We start from the raw sequence: 14,944 nt of genomic DNA on the forward strand, positions 1-14,944 counted from the left end.
GTATACTGATCTCAAGTTGCTGCAGTTGATCAGGTCTAGGTTCAGCAACATTATTTGACCAAAGAATGAGATCAGCTAAACACCCTGAATGACCAGGTTATTACATCATTTCAACATTTCTTCTTCCCTGATGGCACGGGCATATTCCCAGATGACAATGCCAGGATTCATGGGATTCACATTGCGAAAGGGTGGTTCAGGGAGCATGAGACATCATTTTCACACGTGGATTGGCCAGAACCTTTGCACAGTGGTCACACTCTCCCATCAATACAAGATCTTGGTGAAATATTAATGCAACATCGGATCTTTTGACATTGCAGAAGCTTATTGTAACAATGACACAGCAAATCTGTGCCGTAATTAAAGCTAAAGCGAATGAAATATCAGAGCATCTGACCATGTCTTTGTCATATCAGTGCATTTTGTTTATTCATGCCTCCAACATTTGGCATTTGTATCTCAATAGACTTATGTCACGTCGTTTTCTTAGGAGCTCTGTGTTGTTGGACTTTTGCTCATTAATCTCCAATCTACTTTAACACCAGTCTCTGGCAGGTGCAGTGAGTAACGCATTAAAAACTGCCATTGGTCATTTGCTTTAGTTCTGTTTACTTTTGTCAGAAAATCCAGTCCTATTTGATTTTCTGGCCTGCCTTGTTAGAAAAGGCTAGCACTGAAGTATCTAGGGAAATTACGCGCAACAAGAAAAGCTTTAAAAAACGCACAAATCAAAGGTTTCAGCTCTTAATACTTTCATGATATCGAGCCGAGAAGTTTAAGCCCAGGTGATTGTATTGATTTGGAAACGGCTCTCAATTATTTCAGCATAAATTTTTCGGAGATGGGGAAAGTGAACGCTGGGGCCAGATTTCCTATTGGTACTGCCCGGTGAACCAGCCGTTTCCCTGACTAGAATCTCAAATTGTTGCTTTTGTGTTTTTTCTTTTTTTTTCTTTTTTTCCATTTCAGCACATAATGAGGGGAATAACAAGCATGGCTGTAACGGCGTTCCGGTTCAAATTAGATCCGGGCGGGAGAGAGAGAGAGAGAGGTGGTGGGGAGGGACTGGGGAGGGAAAATGGGGGACAGCCGTGGAGGACGAGAGACTCACATTTGAAAATCCATTTGCACAGGGACAAGTGCAAAAGTCCAATTACAGTCGAGGGGGTTTTCTTATACTGGAGACGCCGGTGATGTTGCAGCGCATTAGGGAGATAGAAGCAGGGATACAAGCTGCACTGTTTTGAATTCAGCTGCAGTAAGATCGCTTTAATTGGTCCACACGAAGGAAAATAATGTAGGCTGCTTTCAGTGGTGGAATAATAGCACAAATATACTGTACTCTACAAGGTTAAATCGAGAGTGCTTCCAGTGACATCTATAATAGTAGGACCAGTAGTGGTAGTAGTAGGAGCAGAAGTATATTAGTACTCATATTGCGGTCACAATGCTTAATTCTTAGCTTGAGTAAGAGTACAGATCCGTCTGGTCAAATTATTACCGAAGTGAAAGTACTGAAAGGTTCACTCGGTACTCAAAGTAGAAACTAACCCAGTGTTATCACAGGAGCATTATCTAGCTGTAGAAAGTTCAAAACAATTAGAAACCAGGCGTTACAGTTGCTTAAAACGTGTGTAAAGTGCAATGCTATCTAATGGAAAACTAGCTTGTCATGCCGCCCACATATGGTGGTACTGCAGCAATGTCGGCCCCTAGCATCGCGGTCATAAAGCAGTGCAACCAGCGGCCATTGGATCAAACTATCTTCTTTGTTTGTGAGTCAGTGGCATCGACAGTGCATCTGCATAGCGCCCCCTACAGTTCTGGGGTGTTCTCATATGGGACAAACTTTTTCCTTTGGAACCTTTAGAGAAATGTGGTGTAGGAAGGATAATATCTATAAGAGTAATAGATATAATAACTTCCAAATGGAGTGGGGTAAAAGTAGTAAGTTTTAAAAACAAATACTATTGAAGTACATCCTCAAAAACAGTTCTCGTAAATTTACTTCGTTACTGACCGCTGTAGTGCCAGCTGCAGCAACCATTTGACATACAAATGAGTTTGGAGCCGTTGCCATTAACTGTCAGCAAATCTCGCCTGCATTTTCAGGAACTTCATTAAGACAGAAACCCAGTGGTATGTAAATGCTGTTTACTCAAGGCCCCTGGCATTCGGTATGGCACGAATCCGCCGCCGCATCCGTGTTTGCCTTGTCCCTGGTGACGCGCCTGGGCCCTTCTGCTCGCCATGGGAACCCCTTTTTTAATGTCAGCCTATCTGCATAAATCACAACATCACCACTCGCACAAAGAGAGAGAGAGAGACGGAGAGAGGGAGAGAGACGCTGAGTGAGGAATCCAACAATGCCATCTCCACAGGGTCCCTTCATGACGTAACTCGCACCACCGTTTGACACTCGGACAAAAGACAGTGCAGGGACAGTCCCGGGCAGGCTATTTTTAATACGATTCTTATTGTTGGCATGAGGCTAGAATCCCCCCTTAAAACTCCTCGTTTGAATTCCCAGAGCCATTTTGGTGACAGGCCTATTATGCCCATTGTGTCATACTGTTACGTTCAGGCTATTCAGTGGAACCTTTTTATTTTTTTATTTTTTTACCATAGTAATGATTTAAACTGAATTGAAGTTACTTTATTTTATGTACATGTCCTGGCAATGTTACCTATGCTTCATTTTACAAAGTTTGTGTTGAAGTCTATATTTTTTACTTTTTTTCTTTTGTTGATTATTTAAATGTTCTCTTATCTTTCTGTATCTGTCTTAATCCTGACAAAACGTAACATCCAAGTACTTTCTTTATACCTGATCAAATACTTTTGTAATTTTTCCCCTGTGTTTTGTTCGGTTTCTTCTTCATTGATATGATTTTGACAATACAAAACATATTAGCTACTGCTCATAGTTGCGTTCAAGTTCTAACTCTTCATGCCTCGGCTCTCACTTTCCTCAGTGCGAAGAGTGCCGCCCAGATTCTCCATCCCTCCCACGAACCAGGAGGTGATGCCCGGCGGGAGCGTGAATCTGACCTGCGTGGCCGTGGGGTCGCCCATGCCCTACGTGAAGTGGACCATGGGCACGGAGGACCTGACCAGGGAGGAGGAGATGCCTTTGGGACGAAACGTGCTGGAGGTGACCAACATCAGGGAGTCTGCGAACTACACCTGTGTGGCCATGTCCTCCCTGGGCATGATCGAGGCTACTGCTCAGGTCACAGTCAAAGGTGAGTGGGTACAGGGGGTTGATAGCAGAAAACTAAGCATGAAAAGACAGAAAAGTTCCCAGAGTGAGACTAGATTTACTTTAATATGATTGTGCTGAAGTAAAAGTTTATCCAATATTCCCTAAATAGTACAGTTACTTCAGAACAGGTACAACTTTTCATACACTGGCGGCAAGGTGGAAGTGTTTTGCCCAAGGACACAATGACAGTATGAGAAGACTGAACTCAACCAGTGGGTAAACGCTCTGATAAGGCCACTGTTGTCCCAAACTCATTTGCAAGAAACTGCATCGTAAAATTTGAGATTTGGAGAAAAATAATGATAACACATTTTTTCCACAAAAAGGAGAAGAGGCTCAAAGACGCGCTGATAGTAATTTATTATGTTCAAAGAAAGAAATTTCCTCCGGATCTCAAAGTTTTACAATGCGGTTACTTGCAAATGAGGTCTTGCATGAAAAGTCGGGATAGTTGTTTTCTGCTCTTAATGGAGGAGAGTTAAAAAGTTGTTGATGCATCTTTGTATTGTCTTTGTTTATAGCTACCCACTTTTACAGTTTTTCATTCTATCTGTAGGAACTCTGTACATGGATGTATTAAAAGATCCAGTTTTCCCTTGTCCTTTTCCCTCAGTTATTTTATAGAAAGAACTATATCAACAATGTCCCCGATGTAAAAAGGTGCACATTGGTGCTTTTATGATCAATATGTTTTGCTTTTACTTCACTGCATTTTGAATTGTAGTTTAAATTAGAGATGCACTGATCCAGCTTTTTTGCTCCCAATACCGATACTGGGTTTTTGAGTATCTGTAGATATCCGATATTTACCGATACCAAGAGACTTTCTTAAAAGTGGCTTCTCTGAGTGAAAAAATGTATTGACTCTTCTGCATTGTAAGATCAAAAAAGTCATATTTTATTATCATAATGTTACAGATCAATTATCAATTATATCTATTGATAAACTCTTGGATAAGCAGTTAGCAAGGATGACTTTTCTACACTAAATATCCTCGGGTTTAAGACAGGCTTTAGGTTACATTAATATAAACAGCTCACATGAAGTGATCTAATCATTACAAATATGTTTGATCAGTTATTTCTTAAACTAAAATACAAAAACTTGGCTTCAGCAGTGGTTATTTTTAATTTATTAGGCTACTTTAGGTATTTCTATCATAGTTTCTGACCCGGCGTGGATTAGTTTTCGTTTGCATTAGCATACTCCTGCTAGCTTTAGCATGCTATTGCTAATCGCAGAATTTTGCTGGGCGAACAAAAATACATGGCCATATTTACTTAGATTTAGGTGGTAATTTTTTAAGGTGTTAGGAGTCAAAACTGATATCTGTTCAGTATCGGATATTTGTTGCTGATACCCGATATAATTTTTTTTCCAGTATATGCTCTGATATCAGATACCAGTATCGGATTGGTGCATCCCTAATTTAAATGCATCTATTTTTGCAGTGGCCTCTTTGTAGACATGCCAAAAGTGAATCTAAAGTTGCAGTATGATTGTTTTGAGTAAGAAAACATTGGAAAGTAGGTACTTAAATGCTTAAAACTTTCATCCGGCACTTTAGCAAACCATCTGACTACGTCTTACATCACTGAGGATTTGTTGTTTTGGCTACTTGTCTTTCCTGCTGGGCCACTGTAGTTGCCGAGTAGCCACATGATGCAAAATAGGCTCAAATATTCCTCTGCACCATTGAGCCTCTTCATATAAATGTTTTGCAGTTATGATAGATTCAGTTATTCCTGATCTTATAATACATCTATGGCCATTTCACAAACATCCACTTTGTGTGAAGTCATTTCACTGTGTTGTCTTCCTGTCCACTTCCCCATCCATCATCCATCGCTCACCATCAAATCACTCCATCTAGTATCCGATCCACTTGAAGGTTGGTCTGAATTCTCCTCCTCATGTTGATCTCTCATTTTACGTGACCCCTCCCAACCCTTTTGAGAAACTCCCTGGTATTTCCTTAATCTTAATCCTGTGTTTAGTTCACCCTTGTAGCCCTATTGTACTTTTCGCATGCCTTCCATGGCCACTCCCCGCACGTTTGAAGCAGTCCTCCAAAACAACTTTAGTTTCACTGTGCAGTTCCTTTGGTATTATTACGTGTTTGTGCATTTTGTAAAAACTCCACCCATGTTTTGAGCCACCTCCACCTGTTTTGTCCTTTCAGCCTCATACTTTCTTATGTACTTCGAAGGATTATATGGATTATGTGTTGTACGTATGCCTATAAAGCTTACACCTATTTACGGTGTATTTATTTTTATGCATTATGTTTTGTTGGTACTGTAGATAAAATATTGAACCGCAAATGAAAGAACCAAGGGACATGCGTTTCAATCACTCATTGTTGGTTGGCCCTAATTAGGAATAATTGAAACTCTCAACCTTTTGATAACTTCTCTTTGCAATTACTGTTTAACAATAGGGAAATGAGATAACAAAATGCCTCTTCTTGAATAAGTAACTGATGTAAAATTGATGTTTGTGGATATTGTCAGAAAACAAAAAGGGCACATAATCAAAACACGTTATTACACAGAGTAATGGTAACAATTTGTATATACTATTAATTATATTGATTATGAGCTGCAAAAATCTATTGTACATGGGTTTTTGTCTCCTGTTGCACAGTGAGCTACTTTCCCTTTGATAGATATTATAACTAAGTACAATGAAATGTCACTGTAACATTATTAGAGATGAACTGGTGTATCCCTGTATTCCATATTGATTCTACATGTGTCTCCTGTTCGGAAAATCAATTCAGTAAACATTAGCATGTAAATAATGCCAAAGATAATAAATGCCACTATGTACAGTCCACATCAATGCTAATTACTGTGCATATATGCTTTTCTTTTTTGACCTGTCTGAGATTGAAACCAACTATTGTTACTTGTTATTTGCCATCTTCCCCTTATTAATAATAGTTTTTTTTACTATCTGCAGGTGTTAGTTGCTAATTCCCCACACCAGCATGCCCTTACTAGATTGCGCGTGTATTGGCTCTTATCTGTTGTTGACTGTATTGATCCCAGTCTCCACTCAGTCGATGCTCCGAATGTCACAGCTATTTAGAGGGACCGCACCGGCATGGACCACCCCCCCCCCCCACACACACACACACACAAGTAAAGCCGTAATGAAGACACTCTCCTCCGCTTTTGTTTGCTTTTCTCATTCGCTCTCAACAGGAATCATTCTGGCAATTTTCGAGCGTTTCACTGTAATGGTCTGGCCAGATTTCTAAAGCCAAAAAAAAAAAGCGTATTCAAGAGAGAATAGTGGTTGCTGTCTGTGGAGTAATGATTGTGAAAGAACCTTTTAGCTTTAGTTACTGTGTAAGAGTGGCAAGAGTAACCCAATGTGGGATTTGGATGAGTTAAAGTATAACAAATTGGCTTGGTAGCCATTCTAGTTTATTTTCAACTGTGTAAAACCAGTCCTTTCTGTGACCATAAGACTCTGTTTTCTTTCCTGCAAATACGTATGAAATTCAACATTTAGACAACAACTAGTCAAACCGTGTTGTGGTAACATTGTGAATCTTACCCTTGCAAATGAGTTTGAGAGCAAACTAATCCGTTTTCGTTTGTTAGCTCTGTTAGCCGTGTTTTTCACCGCTCAAACAAATTCAGCATAATGATATAAACCAGTATTTGCTTTGTTTTCTAATTTTTAAACATCATAGCATTACAATTAGCGTCCTATTTAGATACTTAATAGTGTATGTTTCGACTAAAACAGTTGAAGGCTAAAGTTTTTTTTTTTGTGATCAATTTTTTTTTATTGAAGTGTTACATTACATTGGCATTTTGCACTTTTTTGCATGTGTTACACTTTCATTTTATACCCCTTTCTTTTTTACCCACATCCCCATTTCCCTTATGATGGGCAGAGAGGCTCAAAACTGCGTAAAAAGCAGTCCCCCCCCCCCCAATAAAAAATAATTAAAACAGAAAATAAAACAGAAAATAAAACAAAAAATAAAACCCTGTCCAGGTTGACATATATAAGCGAAGCAAAATGTACAGTTGAGCAATACAAGGTGCTAATTTCCTCCGTCAAAGACATCCACAGAAATAGCAGTATACATATGGCTATATACAATACATCGAACAATTCACATAGTACATATAAGTACATATAAGGCTAAAGTTATTGTAATGGAAACAACTTAGCTTGTCAAATGAATACGAGGCGTTCTTTAAAATAAATTACTTTTCTTCTACTAACTTCATTGTACAGTATGATGATTGTTTTGTATAAATCCGTGCCACAATGCAGTAAATGACAAAAAATAATAATTCATAGCAACCTCATAATAATATAATCTCTCTTCCACAGCCTTGCCAAAGCCACCCACCTCCCTCACTGTTACCGAGACAACAGCCACCAGCGTTACTTTGACATGGGACTCTGGGAACCCCGAGCCCGTCTCCTACTACATGATACAGTACAAGGCCAAAACCTCGGACAACGGTTTCCAGGAAGTGGAGGGCGTGGCCACCACCCGCTACAGCATCGGGGGTCTCAGTCCTTACTCTGAGTACGAATTCAGAGTCATGGCGGTGAACAACATCGGACGCGGACCCCCCAGCGACCCCGTGGAAACGCGGACTGGAGAGCAAGCGCCCTCCTCCCCACCTCTGCACGTACAAGCCCGCATGCTGAGCGCCAGTACCATGTTGGTGCAGTGGGAACCGCCAGAGGAGCCAAACGGACAGATAAGAGGATACAGGGTCTACTACAGCGCGGATCTGACTGCGCCCCTCAGCGCGTGGCAGAAGCACAACACAGACGACAGCAGCCTCACCACCATCTCCGGCCTGATTCCCGACATCACCTACAGCCTGAGGGTTCTGGGCTTCACCTCTGTGGGGGACGGACCGCCCTCCGACATCCTGCAAGTGAAGACACAGCTGGGTGGTGAGCAGACTGCATGCAATATGGGAATCAGTGTGGAGTGCACAGTTGTACCTGCTCTTTCAGTCAAGTTCAGGTTTTTATTTCAACTATATAAACTACCACTGCTAAAAAAAACATGGGAAAGTACAAAAATGGCATTTGTTAACAAGCCTTAAATTGTGTCAAAACGAAGATTATTACGCCCATACAAAAATATTAGGGCTGGGACTTTTTTTTATTGATTCCGATGTATTAATTACATAAGGTTTAAAGGAATAGGCCACCGTTTTTCCATACTGAGATATGTTCTTACCTGAGCTTAGACGAGTTGATGCGTACCTGTCTGGTCTTTGTGCGTGCCCGTGGAAGAGCGTGGCAGCTTCCAACTTCACCCTCGTTTGGACCCATAGGAATACATTGGGAGAGGCCAAATGCTTGCAACATCTTTGGTCGTTTTATGTGACCGAGGGCACGCACAAAGACCACACAGGTACTCATCAACTCGTCTAAGCTCAGGTAAGAACATATTTAAAAACGGTGGCCTTTTCCTTTAATGCGATTAAGAATATTAATCTAAATGAAAAACACTTTACTCTAGCGGCACAGACACTTTTTCATATTCCTTTTTCCTGCAAGACGTTGCTTATGGATGTACACCGCGTAAAGCCAAAAACAATTTTACTGTCAAACTTGTTTACTCACACAGTAAAGCCGACATAGACTTATTTAAAAAGATCATCCTCCAACATCTTGGGGCAGGACAAAATAAATCAAACTGCTATTGTCTTTGAAATGATCACACAGGTCTCACATCTCCACGTAAAATAAGTAAAAAAGTAGGACAATACACAGCCGCATCTAAAATATACCTCTAAGAAAATGCTTAAAATTGGCTTACATTATCAGTATTACATTTTTGTTGTTGATTAAAATCTGCGGTTGAGAATTTCTGAGGAAAGAAATGTAGGGATGTTTTGGAAAGAAAGCACAAGATGTACTTTTACCCAAACAACTTTGTGGTAATCTCCAGGTTTACTTTGGCTCTTGGTAAACGTGGTAGAGTTCAACTTGTTTTTCTGTCTTTTGTTTTGATAACTGTGATTGGTTGGGAATTGAAACACTCCAACACACTTTGCACTTGCAAACAAAAATTAAAGGATTAGGAAGTACAGCGAGAAAACTCTGGATCAACCTTATTCAAGCTGAGTCATATTCCTGTTCTTTATGCACAAGAGAGTCTCTAATGCTATTAATCTGAATAGCACATTTGTGGCTTCTCTTTAACCAATATTACTTTGTCCTGCCCTATTCTGGACACTGACCTTTTCCAAAATTATTCTCACTTTAGAATGCTTAGATCTACCCCCGGGCACTGTCTTCTGCAGAGCCATTGCAAATTTATATATTGGTTACATAATCGTCTATTGCCCCATTAAAGTTCGGCTTTTGTGTTAAGATAAAATTCCCCATTAGTAAGTGCTTGAACACACATTGTAAAGATTACGGTTATTACAGCGGACAGTGTTAGAGCCATTCGGTGTAAGTAATGTGTCCTCTCGGGCCTTTGTTTTGTTTTCGTGTTTTCAGTCCCTGCTCAGCCGTCAAGTTTTGATGCCGAGGCGGAACAGGACGACCGCATCATGCTAACGTGGCTGTGGCCCGTACAGGACCCCATCACCAAATACGAGCTGCAGTACTGGGAGGCTGGCTCCGAGACCAAGGTTAGCGAAACAACACAAATTGCGTAATAGGGCTGCGTGATAGAGGTGAAATATGGTGTAATTCAACTTGCCTGTGTATGAACGTGTGATGGTCGGAGAGGCTGTAGGCGTAGATTGGGCGCCATATTTCAAATTTAGGGCAGGTTTGGTTATGCATGTTTAATGGTACCAACATGTGTGTGTAAAGGGTCATACTTATTACTTGGCTGAACTTTTTTACAACTTCTTCTTGATAACACTTTTTGTTGCTCTCAGTTATAGTTTCGGGTCTGATTAGATAAGATTATTTAACTTTGCCATATTGTTTTTGCAGATATTACAAATCCAACATAGTCTACCGAATTTTCTGGACTATAAGTCGCTCCGGAGTATAAGTCGCACCCGCCTTGGCAACTACCTGGGCATTGAGGCTTAACTGCACCGCTTACATGCCTCTCCCGGCAGCCCGTTGTTCGAGATCTCATTTGCAAACTCGTGCCTCTAACTGTAGCCTCAAGCCTTGAGTCCACGATTAGTTTTTTAGTTTTCTTCATTCATTCATCAAGTTTCTCACTCGCTCCAAACTTTCTTTCTGCTGCTCGATTACCGTTTTTTAAATCTGTCAGGGTGAACATAACAAACATGTGAAATTATGCATTTTGATATATAAGTCGCACCTGAGTATAAGTCGCACCCCCAGCCAAACTATAAAAAAAAGTGTGACTTATAGCCCAGAAAATACTGTAATTGTTCATAACTCTTCTATGGCCTGGTTTTCTCCTCTATCCTGGTCTTTATTTTTTTGTGTGTGTGCCTCTCTCTGTCTTCCCCTCAATGGCACGCTGCTTTCAAACCCCGAATAAATTTAGCCTTTTATGATGCAATTGCGGCGTTGTTACAGTAATGCAGTGAGCTCCCGAGCCAATGCGGAGACATACAGTACACATTTGACAGGGCTGTGTTCGCTTCTCGTGGCATGGCACCTCATTAAATCCGGCCAGACGACCACTTGTAAACCCCAATGTGTCATATAGAAATTTTAAGTCCGCAGCGGAGAGTTTGCGTCATCCCAGTCAAGAAATAACTTTGGGGTTTTGTGTAATTCGACAACAATTCACAATGCAGCGGCAGTGAATAGTGAGTATACAGCAATAGCCTACTTTAGTTGGTGCTTTGTAACATTAGAAGCAACACATTTATTAAAAGATGCTGTTTTGTCTTGTGTACCCTTCCTAAAGCTCAAAATTGCTGGTATAGGCCTTTTAAAAACTGCACTTTGAAAACTACACTTTAAACTTGTTCCTAATTGCTAATTAAATTTTTCCCACCCAGATCCACAAAGTGATTGAGCCTGCGAAGTCCTATGTGGTGGACGGACTCAAACCGGACACACTTTACCGCTTTACACTCGCGGCCCGCTCCGAGTTCGGTCTCGGCGTCTACACACAGCCCATTGAAGCTCGCACCGCCCAGTCAAGTAAGTCCCTCTCAGTCTCTTCTTCTCCCCTCTCTTGTCCGCTAACTAACTGGTTGAACAGAGAAACACAGGGGCCCGGAGACACTAGGCCACCGACTTTTAAGTTTCCGAAGCTCCTTATTAGCGTGGGACTTTTTGAATGTCAAGTCAATATCGGCATAGCAAAGTGCTGACGGAGCAACCGTCCCGGTCAGCTTTGCACCGCCTCCCCAACCCGCCCGTCTCCGATACTAACCCCCCATCCACCCTCCTCCCCGTCTGCCTAACTGGGGGCAGGGCGAGCCAAAGGTACGTTTAATGTGTCCCGCTTCCCACATTTGTCAACCCGTGCCGTGTTATTTCGCCTTATATCATTATGTGCTTTTACAGTGCCAGCTCTCAAAATGTCATTCTCTGCCAATGGACTGCTGACTTTTTGCCGCCGCTGTTAAATCGCGCTCATTCAAGCTCACCTCCAGGGGCTTAGCTTGTGTGCTGTAGATATATAGCTTCAAACTTGCCAAGTACAAAGTAAAGCTGGAAATTAACTGTGCGCTGTCAATAGTGGCCTTCTTTGTCACGTTTGTAATGTGACAGGGATCTGGCGATAGAACAGGAAGGAATTTATCATGGAAACTCACACAATGTCCATAGACCGATATTAGCTTAAAACAATATTAAAAAGTAGGGAAAAGAACTGTGGGAACAAGTCCGTCGCCCTGGAGAATAAGTCATTACTGGTAAATACATTGTCTCCAAATATTGTTATGTGTATGGGAACTCCAATATTTTATATTTTAAATCTCCATCAATTTAATATTATGCAATGCAACAGGCATACGGACGGCATCTCTGGAAACCCACATGGTCATGTTTGAAGCAGTCCAGAAGAGGAAAACAAAGAAGAGAAATGAGTGAACTCTGCCCCATTACTCCAAAACTACTTTAACGCAGTACTAAGTAACTTAATTAATCCTTTTCGTAGCCTTCTGGGGGTAATTCATCCCCCCTGGTGTCTCTGGCCAGAAAGCCATACTTGCAGCTTGCCCTGCTCCAACCCAGAGGCCCCAATACACACTAATAGCATCACGAAGAAGAAGTTAACAGTCTAATGGGCAAAGCTAACTGCGGGCTAGCGCCACTTAAACTAGGGATGCACCGATACCACTTTTTCTAAAACCGATACGAGTACGAGTACTTGGATTTAAGTACTCGCCGATACCGAATACCGATACGAGTACAAGGCATTTTCTTCAACATTCTTACTTTTTTCCACAGCCGATTGGTTTGTAATTAGTTAATTTACTCATTTACATTTCCTTAAGTAAAATAGGCGACGCATTTAAGAGCAGTTATATTAGAATTGTGCTGATGCCATTTATTATTTATTTTTATTTTTCATTCAATATATTTTTTAATTTTTATTGCACTGTCCATCAGAGACAGAAAAGCCCATGTCCAAAAGCTCCCCAATTCCTGTGCTTTATTCATATATTTTTATTTATATATATAAAGTAACATCTATCTATCTATCGTAACAATAGTATTGAGATGTTACTTAAATGGTCTCTTTTCGTCTTTACTTCTGCTCCGTGTGGATTTTCTCGTGTGTTTTGTAGCAATTTAGCGAGTAGCTACAGCGTTTTCATTGTTCTGCTGCAGCTCATTTTCGCTCAATATAAACATGCTGTATCTCTTTTATTTGGATTTTCTGAGGACTTTTTAGTCGCTGGGTTAGTTTTTCAGAAGAATAAACCCCTGGGCTTAAAACGGCGTCAGAATGGCCAAAAGTGCGCTAGCCGCGAGTTAGCAAAGTTAGCTTGTATGTTGTAAACACTGCAGACGCTGCAGCGACATTTAGCTCTGATTAAATCCAGCACAGACTCTGGTTTAGAGAGCGCAGTCTGTAATAAAGTCAGCTCTATGTGGATTATTGTATTTACACTAAACAATTCTCCAGTTTGTTGCTATTTTCTCTCCTCAGCTGAGAGGTGCGCCTCGTAGGTGCGCTGGCCGCACGTCAAATGGTATCGGTTTCTGGTGTCGGGACCTCATGAATGAGTACGAGTATGAGTACAAGCCTGTGGTATCGGCCCGATACCCGATACTGGTATCGGTATCGGTGCATCCCTAACTTAAACAGTATACAGCCAAGTTTGAGTGAAAAAAAATATTGGATGTACAATATCCCTCTCTCCCTTTGTCTTTTTTTGTCAGCATAGTATTACTCTCATGGACAATGAATGTGTAATAAACTGCAACATGCTATGACACCTGCAGTGGCGCTTATGACCTCTAGGGGCATCAGTTACTTAGTTCTGCTTTAACAAATGCTGACTTGTGAATATATTTTTCTACCAAGTAAACATTCAGAGACATGGAGAGGAGCAAAGTAGTTCAAAAGCCCATAAATACATTAGAAATGGACTATTGATTCCCAAAACACACTCCCTTCCCTTGTATGACACATTGCTGTCTGTGACTATCCCAGAAAACTTAGCAGTTTGACGACACAATCCTGACAAAAGACAAGAAGCAGAGTGGCTGATGTTTAGGTATTCTTTTGGGGGTACCCAGATGCATGGAGTTGTTAATTAATACAAAAGAGGGACACTTTAGTCTGATATTTTGAAGATAAAGTTAAATGTGTTCTGACTGAGGTATTTTACAGGCATAGAGGAAGTATAGGGAATATACAATATTGTTAGAAGGATGGATGAGAGCAGCCAGAAACAAGAAGCCGAGGAAGACCATTTATTATAATGGCACGTCGCATAGCCTTAAACCTGTCATCAAAAGTTGGTGCACTTTTGCTGTTACCCATTCATTACAATCACTATTATGTGTATGTCCCTATAAGTTCCCACAGAATTATTTCTTTGATTTGGTTGCGGTGAAAAAATCGTACAAATATAAAAAATAAAACAAAAGATCGTCTTCGAAACAGCTTTCCCACTTCCATTAGATGCACTGTCTCCTTCATGACAAGGTTAGTAGGGCTGCATCATTAGAAAAGTGGATGGATATCTCTTCCTCTTTTTGAAGAGCGGCCCTATTAGGAACGACAGAATGGCTGGTTCTCTTACACCTCTGACAAGCTCAGACTTATATAAGTGTCACTTTGACTGCTGATGACGATGTGACTGTAGCTGGTTAGTAATAGGCACTAGCACGTTTCACTCAGCCTCGCGATGGAGACGGTGGTGGGTCCGTGAGGAGCGGGAGATAATCAGCTGCCTCCCAGCAGACAATGGCAGAGTCTGGCCGTGCGTTTTCCCTCATTTAAATGTGACGTTTTTGTGGGTTAGTTTTGATTTGTCTTGTTTCAGTCATTCAGAGCAATGAACAGCACTGACTATTGGAAAAATCTGCTGCCTTATGGGCTTTTAGTTCCATAGAGCGCATAGACACCTGAACTGATACGGATATTGCAAAGTATGTTTGTTTTTACATGTTAATTTGGTACAGTTACACGGTGTAAGTCATTAAATAACTTTTCTGGGAGCTACTTAGTTGTGCGGACTTTTTCCTTTTCAGCTCTATAGTCCACTTTGGTCCTGCACACTATTCAGACCGGATGTGCGTGTTTTTTCTTC

At 41.0% G+C, this 14,944-nt stretch overlaps 1 protein-coding gene across 12 annotated transcripts in view; it reads left to right on the forward strand.

Moving 5' to 3' along the window:
- Window positions 1-14,944, forward strand: part of LOC306972931 (receptor-type tyrosine-protein phosphatase F) — a 312,548-nt gene that overhangs the window by 207,844 nt on the left and 89,760 nt on the right. For all 12 annotated transcript variants that reach the window (XM_079569644.1, XM_079569640.1, XM_079569648.1 and 9 more), the window contains 4 exons: window positions 2,979-3,248; window positions 7,632-8,213; window positions 9,780-9,913; window positions 11,225-11,369. In XM_079569644.1, coding sequence (XP_079425770.1) covers window positions 2,979-3,248; window positions 7,632-8,213; window positions 9,780-9,913; window positions 11,225-11,369 — 1,131 coding nt within the window. The remainder of the gene's footprint in view (window positions 1-2,978; window positions 3,249-7,631; window positions 8,214-9,779; window positions 9,914-11,224; window positions 11,370-14,944) is intronic.

The sequence above is a fragment of the Gobius niger genome (genome assembly GCF_951799975.1).
Source record: "Gobius niger genome assembly, chromosome: 13".
Classification (NCBI taxonomy): Eukaryota; Metazoa; Chordata; class Actinopteri; order Gobiiformes; family Gobiidae; genus Gobius; species Gobius niger.